Below are 20,050 nucleotides of genomic sequence, written 5' to 3'. Positions count from 1 at the left end.
CATCATTAGAACTATTAAAATCTATTTTTTCATTAATATTAGGCAAGCAGAGATACTGAGATATATGTCAATTTGTAACAAGCGTAAGTGGAGCTAAGGTATGAGCAAAGAACTAAGATATGAGCAAAGAAGTGGTGAATTACAGAATGCTGAAGAGAAAAGCTCTTCTTTTCACAGATGTGGGCATTATGCATATCTGTGAAAAGTGCTGTTGTCTAACCAGAATGTCAGCAGTAAGACACAGTACCTTACAATGAGCAGCTTCTTGCATTCCAGTGATTTGTGTCCTTCACACCAGAGTATTTTGATATTGGCTTTCCAATATCTGATGTCTAGTGTTCCAGCGTCTAAAGGTGCCATGAATCCACAATGTTAACAAAGCTGATTTCGGAAATGTCCTGTGAGAGTAAAGCTGTCAATACACGCATACTTCAGTTTGTTTTCAAATACATGTGTATCATTGAGCTGTTCTATATTTAACAAGCAAAACTAATTGAATCTTGCATGATCTTAGAGTGTGCATGTATTATTTATTTTACAGGTAAGGTTTTACGGTATTATTTAAATGTTACATTTTGATGTAAAGTGTTTTTACTCTTTATTTTTTCTTCCCTTCTATCTCTGATGGTGAAGGATACTCAGAAATCCTTTTTGCAACCTCCCCAGTCATGCACACTGTCCGTCCAACATTCTATAAGGGTATTGTCTTCCTTTTTTATCATTATCAATGCAACAGAGACAAAATCCTATAAAGGCTTGCAGTTGGGGCATTTGCAGTTGGGGCATTTGCAGTCCATTCGATGCCATGTGCCATAAAGGGAGAAGTGTACAACCTTCATACCTCCCTTCTGTCCTACCATTTCCCATTACCCTGACAATGTTCTCGCTTTACAGCTGTCTGCATTTTACTTCCAGATGGATAGAAATAATGTTTTGCAGAATGTTGGCAGTTTTTGAAGTATTTAAGCAGGTATTTTTTGTGCTACAAGATGTGCTCAGTAGAGTACATGAATTTTACTTTATAATTTCATAGTGTAGTAATTGCCTGGGATTCAATTGCAAAATACACTACTGCAGTCACTAATTTCCAGTAATGGAAACAATGACAAATGTATACTTCCCCTGTATGTAGTCTAAAGTAACATAGCAACTTCTTTGAATATTTTTTAAATGTATGAAGTCACAATTGCATATTCTTTGTTTTTCTATTGTGTATTCAGTTCAACCACTTTATCCAAGGATCAGAAATGTTACAACAGCTGCCGCTGAGACCTATGCCAATATCAGTTGGGAGTATGAGGGACCAGATCATGCGAACTTTTATGTTGAATATGGTGTAGCAGGCAGTAAGAAGTCGTTCCATTAAATTTACTGAAGTGTTCAGATGTCTTTTCAAAGATCTTTATAGTAAATGTGGTCTTAAATTGACCCAGCATTAATGATAGCTCTTAAATGTCTAGAAAAATGATTTTTTAAATTTGATCGAGAAGATCAAATAATTTTCATTTTAATAAACATCAATGTGTAGCAGGTGTTTGATGCTTAGATAGAATATGAACCTTTGTTCCTTTGTATTATTTTATAAATTCTTTGGAATGTGAACTTCTAAAAATGTACTTTGCATTCGGTTGTTTATCATGCAGTGATTACATGAGTAAATGTATTACATTACAGGTACAGTAGTACCTCCATTAAAATAGGACATAACAGTTTTCCTAAATTATGCCCAATTCAGGAAAAAAAAAGAATTAAAAAAATATTCTTTGTTAAATTAGAACTTAAAATAAGATATCAACCAACTTATGTACTTTTTTGGCATAAAACCAAGTTTATGTCTTTGATAATACCAGTAATAATTAAAACACAATTATCTAATAAAAGCAAGATACTTCTTTTCAAATACTCCACCCTTCTAAAGTTATCAGTAAAGGTGAATAATCTGAAAACTGGGATATAAATGCATTTTTCTGGATATCAGTCAGAGAAGTAGATGAGACTGTAATAGAAAAAAGATATGAGAGAAACAGATTCAGATTTTGAAATAGAATTTCTTGACCAAAGTAAATATTGACTGAAACGGCAAAAGTGTTATTTAATTAGAGATTAAATCTATTTTAATGTATTTGATCACCATAACTGGTCTACTCTGGCCTCTAATCGGGAGGCCTGGAGACAGACCATTTATAACACTGCTGATGCTTTTGAGAAAGCACGCAGGATCACTCTTGAGGAGAAAAGACAACGCAGAAAGAATCGAGCCTTGCAGAATATACCATCTAAGGAGTCTTTCTGCTGTGTCTTTTGCAACCGGACTTGCCTTTCTCGTATTGGCCTTTTTAGCCACCAACGCGCTTGCAAGAAACGTGGGTAGAGCCCTTCCCAAATCTTCGTTCGCGAAACCTAGCCATGATGAAATCTATTTTAATGTATTTAATAATTATAAGTTCAATAAGCATTTAAAAATAAATTAACTTAGTATTTCTCTAGTACAATGGAACAAATGTTTAAAATAGTTTCATAATTACTGTACAATGTCTTCTTCAATATATTGCATGCAATCTATTAGTCATAATTTTATATAATTTTATTATTTTTGAGAGAACAGTTATTTTTCTCAGATGATCCATAGTTTAGTCAAGTAACTGTCAATAGTATTCTGTCTAGAAACTTTCAGTAATACAGAGAAAATTAAAATTCCAATATGTTGTTTTCCTAAAATTTTTGTAGGCAAAGAAGATTGGAAAAAGGAAATTGTAAATGGTTCTCGAAGCTTCTTTGTCTTAAAGGGTTTAACACCAGGAACAGCATATAAAGTCCGGGTTGGTGCTGAGGGCCTGTCTGGTTTTAGGAGTTCAGAGGATGTGTTTGAGACAGGTCCAGGTGAGGCACACCGTACCAATTCTGTATCATAGTCAGAATTTTGATAGACCAGGTGCTGAAATGCTGAACTGCTTCTAGCTAAGAGATGTTGTAGATGGCATCTTTGCATGTTCCTTTCATAGAGCAATGTTAAGTTATTTTATAAACTCCTAAATAATGCCAGATTATGAATGTGTCCATCCTTTCAATTCACTCTGCTTGACTGATGTTTATACTTAGAGGCAAGATATGCACTGCTCACAATTCATCTGTGCGCTGTGCATTGGAGATGACCTACTTTTTATATTTCTAATTAATATAATTAGATGGCTGTATTTAAGTAACGTCTCGTTTAATAGAGCTAAAATATCTGCATAATCAGTGCAGATTCATTTTGATGTCTCATGTGATCTATTTATACCAGTGTTAAGACATTCCTACTTGTAAATGTTTCTTTTCCTGCCATATACTGGTTCTATATAGATTTTGATGCCACATCTATATCCTAGGAATCAGTAAGTCTGTTTAAGTTCCTTATGTACATATTGCAGTCCTATTTCTTCATAAGCAAATCAACAATGGTTGTCCATTTCACTCAGAGAAAGGGCTTTTTTGGAAGTTTTTTGATGTTATGCTAAATACGTTGTTGCCATCACAGCATGTTCTTGGTTCAGCTGTTACTATTATTTGGGTCTTTGCTAGCCACTTCTGCTCATTCCAGACATTTAGGTCTCTGCATAGTTATATAGCAGTAGTCTCACCAACTCCAGAACATTATAACAAAGTAATTTAAATATGAAAATATGTGTGAACATTATGTAATGATTATCAGGCAACAAAATACGTAATGGATATGCCAGTTTGAAAGTGAGCACTTTCTAAAATCATCATTTTGTTGGTTTGTTTTGTTCCATTTCTGTTCACAGTTTATCATGTTGCAGAAAAGCTTTGAAAACATGGTGCTGAATAACAGTGCCAAGCAAATATGTACAAGCTAAAAGCAGAGCCAAAAACAGCTAGTGCTACAAAAGCATATCTGTAAAATTGTATGCAAATACACATCCAAAGCCTAAAGCAGCAGTAAGCAAGGATCAAGACTATAATATAATCCAAAACAAGCTGAATGGAAACCTTCCCAAAAGCATCTTTCTGCATAAAAAATACTGAGCCAATAGACAAGGAATCCTGTACTTACCTAGTCATGTTGACTCAGGCCCTTGAATAGTTAAGGAAAAAGTGAATTTAAACACACTCTCTTCTGCTTCTTGCTAATGGAAAGTTTCAATATCCAGCATGAAATTATATACATAATCTATTTCTTACAGAAAAATTTTGTGTCACAGTCTCCAGCCTAAGTCAAAGCTTTTAAACACTGCAAAAATGGAGTGGACAAAGAGGAAAGTACTGGAATACGGAATATATTCTTAATAGAAATGAAACTACAACGTTTCAAATGTGAGGCTTTTGCCACATTTTTTTCTTTGACAAGCATTCCTATAGAGCATTTTCCCAGTGCACAGATTTATCTTTTTGGGCATTCCCAGTCCAGAGTACTGCATTGACTCCTGCATTAGTGGTTCAACAGTCAAAGTTTTTCTACCTGAAGCAGATAATTTGCTTAGCATAAACAGGAATTGTTGTGCCATTTCAAAAGTTGCACAGAGATCTAGAAACCCTTTCCTACTGGATATGCAATAAGTTAATACAGAAATCTGCATAAATAAGTTTTCATCTTTATTCTTTCCCATCTATCTTGCATATTTTTATGCGTGAATTGTTTGTCTTGATGATATTTCTTACTACATTTGAATGTGAATTGTGCTTTTGCATTTTGTTGCAGTATGTATTACACAACCTTTAATGCCTTATTATGAATGCATATATGCAAAACCACAAATAATTTTAACACTAATGTGATAACAAAGTTTTATCTTATTTTGATTTATAGTTCAGAGGAAGATAGCCTTTGTGATTTTGTTTTTTAAAATTGCCACATATATTTTATATATATTTATATGTGGTATATAAAGTATAAATATATGTGTATATAAGGGATATATTTATATAACCTGTAGAGAGTTTCATGCAAAAATAGTTTAAATTATTGTGCATTTAAAAAAAGAGTTTCTAAAATATCAGAAAATATATTCTTAAACAAGGGCTGAGAAGACTCCTGATCATATCTCCACAATTGGTCTTCTGTATGGAATGGATAGGAGATACTATATCCAGACATCAGAAATACTTTGAGTTTCAATAGAGTCCCTGGAAAACCCTTAGGAATGTGGGCCCATTGAAAGCTGCTTTTCCAAGCTAGCTGTCTCAGCCTCTCTCTTAACTAGGAAATAACACTGAGACATGGGCTTGAACTCTGTCTATTGGGAAACGCTTCATAGAGTTTCGTACTCGGGGTTTAGGACTAGAGAAGAAAGTGAAGAATGAACACAGTAGGTTTGAATGGATGCCCATCTTCCTCCACTTCATATCTTCCTCTCTCTGTAGCACCCCAAACACCTCTCACCCTTCGCACTTTCTCGGGACAGCAAATCCTAAGTCCAGTTGCCTGTGGCGAGTCTCCGAAAAGCAGAGTAGAAAATCAGCTTTACCAGAAAAATCCTCCTACAGTGTTTGAGACCAGTAGGAGAGATCCAACCCCAAAACCACACAGATCTTATTAGTGACTGTAGTGTTTCCTGTGCAGTTTGCTTGTCATTTACATTATCTTCCATCTAGACTCAGCATTTGGAGAGAAACAGTGCCAAGGAAAGGCTTTCCGATTGCATCACTAAACCTAAATCATGGCAGTCATGATAGGATGTAGGAAGAGTAGGATGAGGTTTGAGGAAAGGCAGAAAACATAATGTTTAATAAGGTTTTAAAGGATGCTTCATTTTTAATTTTTATTTGAAATTGAATGTTATGGCCTTGAATGACCCATCTGTTTCCCCATTTCACACTGATGGAAATGCCTTAGCTAATGACTATTGACTTTTTATTCATTTTGAGAATGCAATTGACATGTTTGTGTGAATTATAATTTGCTATTTCATTTCAGTAGTTTAATTCATGTAAAATGGCTCAGAATAGTTTTGAGGTTTGTGGAAAGCAATGTAGTGTGTGTGCAGATTTCACAAAGTAGTTGCTAAGCTTAAATGTTGGCAGAATTCTTATATACTCAAAAGTTCTATGTACTTGGAAACTTTTTGAGTAAAAAAAATACATAATACTCACTGTCTTTCTTAATACTTTTTTTTTTCACAGTGAATGCTATTCCCTAATGAACAATGTATACTGGCTTATATTTATCTGAATTAGCATAGCATTTAAATGCAGCAAAACATCTAATTTTTCTTCTTTTATCCTCCAGCAATGGCGAGCCGGCAGGTAGATATCGCTACTCAAGGATGGTTCATTGGTCTTATGTGTGCTGTTGCTCTTCTGATCTTGATTTTACTGATTGTTTGCTTCATAAGGAGGAATAAGGGTGGCAAATATCCAGGTATGCTGTTTAACAATGACATTAAAATTCATCTGTTGGTAACCCATTAAGACAGATTTCAGGTTTACTGAAAAATTACGTTTGCTGCGGGGTTACATTTACACTGTGTATATGGCAAATCAGTCGTCATGTGGTGGGCTTGGCAGGAGCAATCTGCATAATGGTAGAAAACCTCAATCTCTTTAAGCATAAGAGAAGTACCTCCTTCAGTCCTGGAGAGTCATATTACTGCATGACCTCTCTAGAGGTTTGAAATACCACCACTCCTGCATATTCCACTTTCAGAAGTATAGTCCAGATGGGTTCAATCCACTAAAATGAGCTGAGTTGCAATTTATTTATTTGGTCAGAAAGTGTGGAAACATACACCTGATCACAGCCAGTGCATTACTTTAAAGTACAGGGAATGTATTTCATAGGACAAATCTCTTCATATGTTATTTTGTCTCAAATACAAAATGCCTTCAATTCCTTCCCAGAATCTGTATTGTCTTCAACCTCTGCATTTTTGCAGCTAAGTGTGAAGTTACCGTCCTTCAGTAAGGCTGTTTTTTCTTCTATAAATTTTTTCTTTATAAGAAGGGGAGGGTTTTTTTTTTAGTATTGGGTCTATGAATGGCCAAGTAGATTTTATAACTTTTAATTAAAAATTGAAAGTATACAATGTATGTCTCCTATCAAAACTCTCATTCCTCCTGGTGTACATATTAGAGAAGGCATATACGTGTATGTATGTATTCGTGCGTATATGTATCGTACATATCTTTCTCCGATCTTACATTTCTGTTTATGTAGTAGGTCCATAGACTAAAGCTCTCTTGAAAAGGATAGTGGGAACCGATTTGCATAGTATTATCAGAGAGGATCTCAGAGCAGCTGTTGAGGGATGAGTGTCTATGAACAAACTTCAGGTGAGCATCTAGGGACAGAAAGTTAAATGCGGAAGATTTATTTGAGAAGAAAAAAGAGTTCTGCTCAAGGAGGTTTTAACTGCTGGGAAAACTAGGTCTGGGAAAAACCCAGTGTGGGAAAAAACTCCTTCCCATAAAACTCTTTCCCTATTTTTCTGGCTGTCTGGTTTGAGAAGTTAACTCTCTGGTTGCAAGAAGAGGCAAAAGTTCTCACAAACATGCTTGAAGCCCCTGCTGGGAGAGAGGGAGATCATAAAGCACCGGGGGAACACGGCCTTGAAGTTACGAGCATGCAAAAGCTGTTTATATAAAAGCACTGGAATGGATTTTCTGGGCTGCTCTTTTGCCCATTGCTTGATTTAGCCGTGTATTTAGGGTTTACACCTTTGGAATAAACTTTTCCTTAATACCCTAGCCGTAATTTGGTTATCTGGGTTTATCTGTGTTTGTATCAATTCTTAAAGCATCAAATGAGAATTTGATTTTTCATTTTCCTCTCCTAGCTCCAGTAGAAAGTACAATTGCTAAGTTTCATGTAAAATCTTGACTTTGAAAAAATTCTGTTTTATATTACAGACTCCAAAGGTTTGGAAATTATATAAATATTCAGACTCTAGAATGCTTATCTGAAGTCACCTCAAACTTCTTGAAGCTGATACTGTTAATTTTGGCATGAAAAAGCAGGATGCACTTACAAAAGTGCAAAAAAAAAAATCCATACTTTGTTTTAATTTCTCTTGCTTGTTTTGACCAGTGCACTTCTGAAAACTAGTGTCAGTGAACACTAAGAACTTTGCCTCTTCATAGGGGAATCTTTTATAGCTGAACATAGCATAGCAGATTATTTTTATAAGAAAATCACCTCATTAAATACAAGAATCCTACTCTGCCCAATCTAACTGTTAAATTGTTTTATAGAGAGAGCAAAGATTTGTAGTAACAGCAAGAATTGAGCAAGAGAAGCTTCTGTTCCAACTGCCTATGCCCATGAAGAAAAGACAGATTATTAAGGACCAGTGTTATGTAAAGTTATATGACAGGTTGAAGACATCATCTTAGGTTTTTTTCCTTATATTTGGATTATTTAAAAAGAAAATGAGATTATTGAGGATATAGGAAAAGTGACTCTCAGTGGAGAGAACTGAGAAAAGAAAATGAAAGTTTTAAGATTGAAACAAGGAAAGTGATGGATCTAAAAAGAGTAGGGAAGACTTGAAATGAGCCACCATCAAGAATAGGGCAAAACAGAGTTTTTGAGTAAAAACATAGAAGGCAGTTGGATGCTAAGGCTGGCATTACTTTGTGGATCCCTGATATGCCATTCTTTTCTCAGCTTCTGCAGAATTATTAGCTGTAAGGTATTAATATTTTTATGCACAGCTACATATGCATATACACACACATATATAAAGGTAGACCTTGAATGTTTATAAGATTTCCACATTCAGTAATTACTGGTGTTTATAGTGGTGACTATATAGCTAATTTTATTTCTTGTCTCATTGCAAATGTACTGTTTTGTAGTGACAAATGGGAAGCACAGTTATGAAAATCTATGAAAATCAAAGTTATGAACTCTTTTTCATCATAATTTTAGCATGTCATCTTGATATTTCCTATGGTCTGTAGAAAGCAATCAATTACTTCAGTGTGAAATTACAGCAGCCAGATACATCCCCAGGTGTTATGCCTCACTGCAATTATATACTTAGTAAATACTATCAGGAGTGATTCATATCCTCTTAAATAACAGCATATAAATTAATGATGTAAAAATTAAGTGTGGAAATTACCAGATTAAAAGATAATATATTGTATATTGGGTTATATAACTGTATCTGCTAAACAAGGGAAAGATTTGAATAGTTGCCAGAGAAACAGAAATGAAAAGGCAGAGGGAAGAACCATGAAGATAATGCTTCAAGTCAGTATATTATTTTACTCCATGAACAATCATTATTTAGATGAATATGTGTCATCTGTAAACATCTGACTCCTCAGGTGCTAGTGGGTTTCTCTGTCAAAGTTTCTGTGCTACATGTATTTTTGTACAGGGACAAGTTATATGCCTGGATTTATTCTCACTAGGGAACGATGACTAAACATAAACCAAGGATTTGCAAGAGATACAATAGTGTTAAATTTAGGTTCCAGCGTAGGTGATTTTGCTTTACTTTTGATCATGTTATAGAAAAGAAGAAATTAACAGACCATGCCTATTTTTTTCCAATATTAATAACTCTCAAAATACTGTTTAAAATTCCCTGGAGTCTTATTGTGTGCAATGAAAGCAGAAAATGTAGAAACTGACAGTGAACCCAAGTGAATCTGATTCAGTTTTATCAATCAGTATGAGACAAATATCAAGAGGAAACACAGATCATGGTTAAGTAAAACTAAATTATTCAGATATCAATAAACAATAGCTCTAATAATAATATAAGTAAATAAATTATTTTAGTAGGATTTTTAACAAAACTTTAGTGCTAGAAATGAAAGGAAGAAAATGTTCTACTAATGCAAAATGACATACAGTATTTTATACTTGAATGAAAATAAAATTCTATAACTAATTAACAGATCTTTTTCTTCAAGAGAAAAAATGTAACACCCTAAGACCCTATTTAAAAAAATTATTCAAACCACGTTCCTGCCAAATGTGATCAATTTGAGAAATTAAGGACTTAGGGTTTCTCATCTTGCAGTTCCATGATAAAAATTACCATTTCAAATATTTTAGTGAAGGAAAAGGAGGATGCACATGCTGATCCAGAAATACAACCTATGAAAGAAGATGATGGAACATTTGGTGAATACAGGTGAGCAACTGATGTGATTTGTCATGTTCACTGTTATGTCACACATGTGCTGTATATAGTATCACACTTATTAATTCAAAACTAACTTTTTTTTCTGTGTCAAAGATTCTGTATCCAGTGTTATATAGAACTATAGGTAGCATTTCAACCGCAGAATTAGAAAAAAAAATTATCCAAGCTTAGTATAAGCCATCTGCTAGTGCAGGGTGAAATCCAGATTCAAACACAATTGTCTCAAAGTGTGGAATCTTTATTTACAAAGCCAGCTTTCAGATAGTTCAAATAGATACAGTGTCCTTTCCGTTAGGGCACATTTAGCATTATGGTTTTTTGAAAATAAATTTCCAGTTAAAGCCTAGTAGAGACAATCTGCTGTTAAGTTGACTTGAAAACAAACATTTAAAATGGGTGCTAGTACTAACATCTAATCCAATAACAATGAAGTGATGTTATACACAGAGGTGAAGTCATGTCCTACAAGAAAAAACAAATCTCCCTTTCAGTTTTTCAGTACAAGATACATAGCAAGCAGCTTCAAAGCATGCAACACAGCTCCTATTCCTGATTCTCTTCCTTTATTGTAAATGCAATCTAGCCAAATCTCCTGGCATTACCAAAAGCATGCTGGGCAAGTCTGTTCATATAGCGATTATAAGTATAGCTTATTTAATAAGCAGCATTTTATTTGTTGTTTTTTGATTAGTGCAGTAAATAATGTTATTATTTTCTAAATAGGTCAATATCATTATCTTCTACATGGGTGATATAATAGATTTTGTAGTGCATTTCTGTGTCATAAGCATTATAGAAGCCCTTTATTATTTTTAAGATTTGACATTTACAAATGTACATTTAAAAAAAAAGGGGTTTTTTTCAAGAAGGATCTACACTGTTGCCATAGCTTCTTCATAGAAGGGAAATGTACATCTTGATCTAACAGGAATAGATGTACAGTTCTGAATGCCAAAGAGCAGTTTCTGTTTATTTTCCCTTGATTAAAAAAATACAATACTCTGTTCTTACATTAATGAGTTCAGAATAGTATTTTATTACAGTACATTAGTACCTAAGAATTAGTTAAATTCAGCTGATAAAAAGAGAAGTGTGAAGCAATGTTTGGAAGCAGAGGTAAATAAGTACTATCTAAGTTTTCCTGGGCATTCCAGTTTTCATTCTCCTTTGTTGCTCCACTGGTTTTTGATACTTGGAACTTCCAGCAGCAGAAATTGACCTTTGTACAGAATTGTACAAATGATATGACCTCAATACATCTTTTCTCAGGCCTGGAATAAGTATGGAAGTCTTTGTGGGATCTGTAGCAAGATTTGAATTTATGCCTCCATATTTAAGTGGCTTGAGTTAATCTATAGAATCATCTAGAGCTTTATAAATTATTTTATAATGCATTTATCCACCTCATGTCTGGTGAATATGGGTAGCCAAGCATGCCAAGCTTTCAGACTTGTTAACATAAAACAGCTTGTCCTATGTACCATGCAAAAACTCCTTCTAAAATGTATTTATGTGTAATTAGTCTATATTGGGCTTTCCTGTTTTTTCCTTAGAGACAGGGCAGCAGCAGCAACCAGTCAGATTACAGAAGATATCTTGCCACCCTCTCTGCAGCCCAGCATCACTGCAGTCACTCAGTTCCCAGTTTGTCTGCCTCACATGATGCAGTGCTTCTTTAAGGACAAAGGGTATAGGGTTTCTCTTGAAAAAAAATGTAATTTTTGAAAGATCTAGGAATTCGAGTATTTTGAACTTTTTTCATCACTTCAGGTCCATGTCTGCTTGGACAGGAAAGCAACTGGACAAGGAAAAGAAAAGAAAAGGTAGCTGTGCCAATTCTTCTGAAGCAGACCCTGTCTGTACCAAAGCAAAGTCTGTGAGATCTGACAGATCCAACTTCTTCAGAAGGTCAGGGGATCAATACTCCAGCACCAGATCAGAGACCTCCTACACCAGGAGGAGGGCTAGGCAGTCTTCAGAGCTGACAAGGGTTAGTTGTGTCTCTGCTTCTCTCTGCCGAGAGGAAAAGAGGTCAGACGAATGGAAGTACAGGCATGGCTCTAGACATCATGCTTCTGAGCAAGTGATAATGGGGTCGGAGAAGGGCTCAGATTCTCAGGCAGGACAGCCATCCCCTTTCCAGCAACCCCTCAGCTGCAACTCAGTTGGTGGCTCACTGGCAAGGCAGCATTCTTCTCTCCAGCACTGGTGCAGCCAGACCCCAGACTGCAGCTCAGATTCAGAAGACACTGAGAGCTCCTGCCACGAGAAGGTAAGACCTTCTACTGCTCCTCACTTCTCTGAATCTGAAAAGAATTCACTAATGAAATCTGTAATTGTGCCTGAGCTAGCTACTGTCTTAAAGGATGCTTTGACAGCAGCCAGACAAAGTATAACATCTGTGGCACAGGTTAGGTCCCATTCAGTAAAGCATCCCAGGATACCAATTACAGAAGTTCCAGTGGCTCCTTTAGAAGCATCTGGGAGCAGTTCCCAGACTTTTGAGTCTGACCATATGGACAGCTTAAAAGATCAAACAGCTTTTGGGAAGGAGAAACCTGAGCCTGACGAGGCCTTCTTGGAGTTTGAGTCAACCCCTGAAGATGGGGAGGTGGCATCTGAGTCCCCTACAGAAGATAAAGAAGGACCAGATCCTCTGCGTAAATTTGACATGGAGAATCAGAATTATCTGTTCAAACACATAAAGAGGGTGTTAATGCTAAAATCTTCCAAATCTGAGTGTGCTTCAGAAGAACTGCTTATCCCCTCTGAAGAAGGCAAGGTAGATAATGCACTTCCTATCCATTCAGCTGTGGAAGATCTTGTCTGCAGGATTTGGGGTAATCCTGAGGCCAAGCATGAAGCCCCAGCAGTACTTCATAAACTCTATCCTTTTCCAGGGGATAAAGCTGCTTTGTGGGGGACCTTGCCTGAGGTAGACAGAGCATTGGTTACTGGTGATTCTGTACTGTCAGTGCCTGATAATAGAGATGCACTCCCTAAAGATCCTACTGACAAAAAGATTGAGGAAGCAATTAAAAGATCTTTCAAGCTAGTTGCAGCTCAGCTTGGAGTATCTATCTACTGCACTTATGCTTCTAAGGCTTTACTTATATGGTTGGAGGAAGAACGAGCCAGATTCAAAAAGAAACGGTTCCCATCTGCTACCATGCAGAGGAAACGCAGGCTATGTAAAATTGCAGCTAATTTTATCCATGATGCAGCTGAGGATTCTCTTAGACTCACTGTTAAAAATATGGCATGCCTCACTGTAGCCTGGAGAGCTATATGGCTGCGTCCTTGGACCTCATTGCTAGATCTAAAATGTAAACTGCTGTCTTTGCCATACACAGGGGGCAAGCTATTTGGTGAATCCTTAGTCCAGATCATGAAGGATTTCTCAGAACACAAATACTCCTTGCATCAGATGAAAAAAAAGAGCTCTGTTGGAAGCTGTTCCTTTTCTTATCCTCACAAGTGTCTGAGCTCCTTGCGTTCTCCTTCAAAGTTCAAAGGAGGGAAGGGAAAGTATAAAATCTCACAGTCATTCCACGCCAAGTACAAAAAGACATCTCACTCTCAGAGAGACACCAGACCATCAAGAGGAACTTTCTAAGAACATAGACATGCTTCCTTCTTTCTCAGGAACTGAGAAGAGTGAAAGATGGAAATGTTTCAATATTTCTGGACAAGTAAGCCCAGTCCTCAGAAAATTAGTTGTTTCAAAATAAAATTTAAACTATTAAGTTGCTTAGATCTTAATGAATAATTAATACGTTCTAGAGAAATGACAGCTCTTAATTTTAGGGGAGGTTTTTTCACATTCCATGAATGGTGGTCTTGGAATGGCTTGGATTTGTTCACAGTTTTGCACTCCTCAACTTCATCTAAGAGCATACCTTCTGCAGCCAACATCAGATTTTTCTGCCATATCAAACTGAATAAGGAAATAATGGTTTAGGAAATGCAGATGTTTCAAGAACCATGGAATGATTGTGTACACTATGGTCCTGTGACTGGATTCCTTCACTTTTACATAATAAGGGAAAACAGTGCCTCTGTAGCAAACTGCAATGAGATAGTACATTGTGGACAGTCAATTCTTACACCAAGCATCTGCAAGAAACAGAATAAGTAAGACAGATGTATATTTATTTAAATTAAAATAAAAGATTATCTAGAGCTCCTGTTCAGGTGTATGCATCAGCCTAATTTCCCTCCTGGTCCCTAAATTGAGAGAAATTAAGAAGTTATAACAGCTACAGACCTATGGGTTTATAGGTAGGGAGAGACTGGAAGCTTGCATTTTTTAGTTAACTACAAGGGGAGGACAAAATTGCAGCAGTCTGCAGAATGTTCTTAGGAAGACAAAACAGGACAAGGCAACTCCAATAGTAGGACTGCTAGTGTGGTAACAAAGGATGTTTGCACATTTTGTTGAATTATTTTGCCTCTTTTCTTCAACATTTTGACATGCACAGTATTTTTCCTAGAAATTCTTGGAGATGCTACAAGAGACTTTCTGGCAGAGAGTTTTGAGATTGCTAGATAATGTATTACTCTTCCTTCATGTTCTGGGTTGATTTACAATGAGAATATGGTTTGTAACTGCAACTATTTTTTTTCTCTTGTACTTAAGTTTTAGTGCAACTTGGGTGTGTTTCCAAAGGGACCTAGCCATGATTTGTGCCTCAGCACTGTAATTCTAAGCTTGGTCCCTTCTAGCACAAGAGATTATCTCAGCGGGCTGCCTGAAAAACCTAATAGTCCAATTGGATTTGGCACTAGTCTTGCTGTGTTCTAAATTACACACATGTGCTTTCTTTGACAGTTCTTATTTTAATTATTGAGTATCTGTGTGATTGCTTTTTAAATCAGTACTTGATTTCCCTTCATATAATTTTCTACCAGAAATAGAAAGGGTGGAAAGTTGTTTAAATTTCTCTCAAGCAGATTTTTCTTTAAAATTTTCACAAGGAGCAAGTCAGGTTCTTTGACTAACAACAATTTTTTCAACACATTGCCATCTAAACTAGAGCTTAACCTCCCAGTTTTTCCAGCTTCTACCAGGATTGAAGAGTGAGTATTACAGAGATGTTAAAGAAAAACTACTCAGAAGACTAATATAGATGTGCTTAAGTCTTAGCTAAATAAGAAATAGTAAAATGGTTTGATGTCTGGATTGATACATGTGCATAAGTGTATAGGGCAAGCATTTGTCACCTGCACAGTCCTAACAAGTTAGAAGTGTGAGCAGAAACCTGTAAGGTGTTAGGGCAGAGATTGCCCTGGAGGGTGCAGGGAAGCCCTAGTGAAAGGTACTTCTGTGGCTTTACATGACTGCTTATACTGAAACATTTCTGGACTATTGACCTGAGGGCACAGAAGAAGGAATTTACTGCCAACAGTTTTCATCTTCTGCATCCTCTTTCTGCCTCCCATAGCTCAGGATGTTTTACCCATTTTGTTTGGTTTATGTTGCCTTTCATATGACAGTTATGTTATAAGGAAAAGTAGTATATTGCTAACTGTATATTGAGTCTTTTTGCATGTCCATGAATGTGGCAAAGTTTAGTGGGAACTAGTTGCCTGCTGGACTGCAGAGGCATCGTAAAACTGTCTTCCCCATTCTGACTGGTTGCTGCATGTACCCATATCTAAGGAAGAAAAATTGAAAAGTTGAAAGAAGAAAGGAGATTTCAAGGTACATATTTCTCTCGATAACTGATGAGCTTGTGAAATGGAAGTACTTTTTTAAAAAAATAAATTTGTACTTTGCACTTATATTATTGTTACCTTTGTACTTCTTATCTCTCTTAACAATTAGCTGCAAGTCTGATATTGTTCATTACACTAAGAAGAAAAAGAAACATGTATTCATATTGATGCCTGCTCAGCTGGTGCTTAGAAAAAATTCAGGAGCCGTTAGTTGGGGTGAGATAAGGAAAGGATTTAATTGTGCCAAGGCAAGAGATCTTACACAGCGCGCGCCGGGCTGTGCCCGAGATGTTACATTTATAACAATATCTGGCCAATCCCAAGTGTGTCCATCCTCTGACTTTTGCTCTGGTCCACCCCCTGGCCCACCTCCCGGAATTGGGTCTGGGGTCCTTTTGGGACCCTCCCTTCATCATCTTCGGGGTACAGAGAGCAGAGTCACCCAGTTCCTTGACTCTGTCCTGCGGTTTAGGCCTAGATACAAGCGTTCCCCAAACAAGACAGGCTTGCCTTGACTAAGAGACTAAACATTTTCTACTGGATACGGGAATAGGGTTGATATGGGGGGTATGGAATGGGGTAAGAGGCTTAAGGAATGTATAAACTAAGGGGTGCTAGGGGAGGAGGGAGAAAGGGGTTGCTTCTAAAATCTACTTCTATTACCTATAAAACTTATAAGGTAGAAAAATAAGAAAGCTATTGGGGTTTAAGGCATCAATATATTAGCAATGATTCATGAATAATATTGAAGTCATGCTTTTAGAGTATGCTTTAATATTAAATACTGTTCTTACTAAAAGGGCAAGAAGTGTATGTTGTACATGTCAGTACTTATCAAAATGATTGGTACATATGAGTCTTCATTGAGAAACTTTCATCCTTAAAAAGCTACTAGTATGGAATTTATTTATACAACAAAAAGTAGTAAAAGTATCACTACACTTAACTTCCATGGCTGTCTGATCTAAATATGGAATTCATACCCATTCTCACATCTTGTTTGTTTGGTTCCCTTCCAGTCTTGTTTTCTCACTACTAATTGTATGCACTGCATACATGACTCTTTTCAAAAACTTCTTCAGTTTCCCACTGTAATTTTAGTCAACTCAATTTGCACTTTATTTTTTATATCACAATATTACATTAGGTAAGTATAAAAATCAGCAAGAAAAACCACAAACAGAAACGAAAAGAAATTATTTTTTATCCTGATTGCATTTTGGAATAGTTTTATGAACAACTGTAAGCAAGATTGGCAAATCTTGCAGGTACCATATAAAAATTTATTGCTTTAACATGTTTTTGCAATATAATGTTATATATTCTACAGCCTAAAGTGTTCTATAGCTGTGTAGGCACCCATATTCATAATGCAATTCAGCAGCTTTTGCAGTTTGTTTCTTAGCAGCAAACAGGTAATACATTTATTTCTCCAGAGCACCAGAGCCCCTTCTGTGTTTTGCATCCCCAGGGTAACAAAATTACTGTCCAAAACATTGATGTCTTCAATTTTTCTCCCTCTCCTGTTTGTTAGGTTTTTTCCCTCTTTCTTCCTCAGTTTCTTTCTTTTCCACCCAAAACATTGTATTCATCTAATACAGGAGTCATAATCCAGTTTGATAAAGAATAAATGGTATCATGGCATACGTTTCCTTTTCCTGAACATGGAGTGGAAAGCACCCTGGATAATTCCACTTGGTTTTCTGCCAGAGTCTTGGCATAACCTCGCTCTGGACTTGTGTAGTGCAACACGGGAAAGGAATCCCCAGGTTCACATTTGATTTTTGCATCTGCTGTGACCGTGCTCTCTGACCAGTGCCCACCTCTATGCAGATACACTCCTGGGTAAATCTGCAGGTTTGTTTGTTTTTAATTATAGAGACAGTAGATTCCGCATCCTTATTAAAATATAGAAAAATCACAGACACAATGCAAACAATACTTACACAATACTGTGTAAGTATTTCTTCATTGTTTGCCTTATAAATAAACTTTGTTTGTAAAAATATAGACAAGAAAACCATAAGAGCAACACAAAGCAGAAGTTCCTATACTCAAATTTATCTAAATTATAAAGGAAAATCAAGCTTTTTATTGGATTAAACACAAAAGTGTGGGTACTTTTAATACAGTGTATATAATAATGGTGTATTATTTATTTAATGTCTATTTCAGCCTAGTGAATTACACTGGCTGGGGTCACACTGGATAGGGTCATACTTTAGAATATTTGCACAGAGATTCATAACAACGTGGAATATGGTACAAATGCAGTTTTAATTTATTTTCATTCCTCTCTATTATGGTGTAATAATTATGAAGTTATCGACCTAAAATTAAACAACAAATCATACGTCAATGTCTTTTCTTTAATAGTCTTACCCAGAAAGCAGATTTGCTTTGGGAGAAGGGCTGGTTACTATTTCAAAGTGAGGGTCTGGTCTTCATTTGACATGTTTGGCCTGTTTTAATAACTCCCCTCTGATGAGGGCAATGGGGAAACGATTTTTTGTGTGAGTATTAAATACTCAATTCCATTTCCAGCCTTTTAAATATAGGGTCCTTCCTAAATGAACTCTCTTCAGTAATGTCTCTGTAATGTGTTTGTGTTTAAAGTGTTATAAACATTTTCACTTTGCTGCTGGATTCTTGATATTTTGGAGTACAGTTGTTTAGATGTTGCTGGCTTGTATGTTTGCAGCACCAGTGAGCATGGAAGATCAATCACACAATATTTTTCCTTGTGGCTTGTACACAAGGAAAACTAAAAAGTCAAGCCTGATACTGTCAAGTTCAGACATCTTGCCTTTGTGTGTGCTTTGAGCATAAGGTTTCATTACATGTATATAAAAGAGATATTTCTACCACTTCTTTTTTGGTGTATACACAGAATGATAAAATCTCTGGAATGCTTTTTCTGTAAGTATATACATATTAGAGACATCCTTCTTTTAGAACGTGATCTTCCAAAGCCAAAAAAAGGTAATGACATAAGGAGAAGCAGCTTGATGGAAAATATGTGTAGTGGTTTTCTAGCAATAGTTTCTCAACAAGGCTTTTGTTAGGCAACAATATGATCTATGTGACCTTGTACATGCTATGTAATATATATATTACATCCATATAAATATATATGGTTTCTGCAGATGTATATATATATATATATATATATATGTGGTTTCTCTGGGTGTTCAAAGATATTAATTAGGAAAAAAAGAAAACGGCTTATTTGAAGATCTAAGGTATTGGGGTTTAGGAATTAGAGGGTTAAAAGAATTTGTTGAATATATATGCATCAAATATTCTGGAAATTGTAAAATTTAATTTCATTTCTTTGATATTTTATACATTTTTCTTTATATTTCTATAAGTTATGAGTCTAAATAAAAACCCCAAACTACTTACTTTTTTTTGTGCACTATATGCAAATAAAGTCACATATTCTGTTTAAGATATTAAGGTAAATAATGGCACCCAAAAGTGCAACTAGCAGTAGTGGTTTTTAATTCAAAATGCTTTGGAGCTGCTGAAATCTTCATCTTGAAACTGAAGTGCAATGTAAAGGATTCTGAAAACAGCCCAACTACATCTGTTTCATGAAATACAAACCTACTACAGCTGCAAATTTATTTGAGGATGCTGATGGTGCTGCAGCTTTTCCATTGACAAGGAAAGACCATGTTACTTTGCTACAGAAATCTCTTCTCCCTATCTTTCTTTCCTTTATCTGTTGTCCTCCAAATCACTGTCAGAATGTTATCAGTTATGGAGTAGGGTAGGGAGGTAGATCTGATAAGAAATGAAAAAGAATAAGCATGCACTCAACTCCTCAATTCTAGCTACTGTAAGCTAAATTGTTGCTTTACCTGTAATACAGTAAATATTTTAACAATTTTAAGAGCAACGTACTATTGATAAAATACTGATCACTATCAGGATATGGACTTTGCTTTTCTTCTTAGGCTATTTTCATTTGTTTCTTCTGCACCCTTTTAATGGAATATGTAGGTCTCTTGAAAGGTAAGGCTGAAAGTTGTAAGTCTGGCCTGCATTATGTAACAAATTATTTCAAAATGCAGCACTTTTATTTTCTTTATACTAGTAAAGAAAATCAGTATATTTCATTTAACCAAATTCATTCTCCATTGATGTTCAAGGAATCAAAGAAATTAAGAAGTTTAACAGACTAACTTCATGGCACATCATAAGCTTGCTACTTTGGAGAACAAACA

General features: G+C 35.8%; 1 protein-coding gene across 33 annotated transcripts in view; it reads left to right on the top strand.

The window, feature by feature from the left end:
- Positions 1-20,050, top strand: part of NRCAM (neuronal cell adhesion molecule) — a 153,855-nt gene that overhangs the window by 131,097 nt on the left and 2,708 nt on the right. For 11 of the 33 annotated variants that reach the window (XM_027682106.1, XM_027682116.1, XM_027682108.1 and 8 more), the window contains 6 exons: positions 634-699; positions 1,221-1,346; positions 2,728-2,880; positions 6,227-6,358; positions 10,010-10,088; positions 11,871-15,977. In XM_027682106.1, the coding sequence (XP_027537907.1) occupies positions 634-699; positions 1,221-1,346; positions 2,728-2,880; positions 6,227-6,358; positions 10,010-10,088; positions 11,871-13,716 (2,402 nt within the window). In that variant the 3' untranslated portion in view covers positions 13,717-15,977. Of the gene's footprint in view, positions 1-633; positions 700-1,220; positions 1,347-2,727; positions 2,881-6,226; positions 6,359-10,009; positions 10,089-11,870; positions 15,978-19,780; positions 19,839-20,050 lie in introns of those variants that run through there. The other 22 variants (XM_027682118.1, XM_027682115.1, XM_027682117.1 and 19 more) reach the window with 8 other exon arrangements.

This window comes from Neopelma chrysocephalum, unplaced genomic scaffold (genome assembly GCF_003984885.1).
Source record: "Neopelma chrysocephalum unplaced genomic scaffold, ASM398488v2 Primary Assembly neopelma1_62, whole genome shotgun sequence".
Lineage (NCBI taxonomy): Eukaryota > Metazoa > Chordata > Aves > Passeriformes > Pipridae > Neopelma > Neopelma chrysocephalum.
This window is presented reverse-complemented; position numbering and strand designations above follow the sequence as displayed.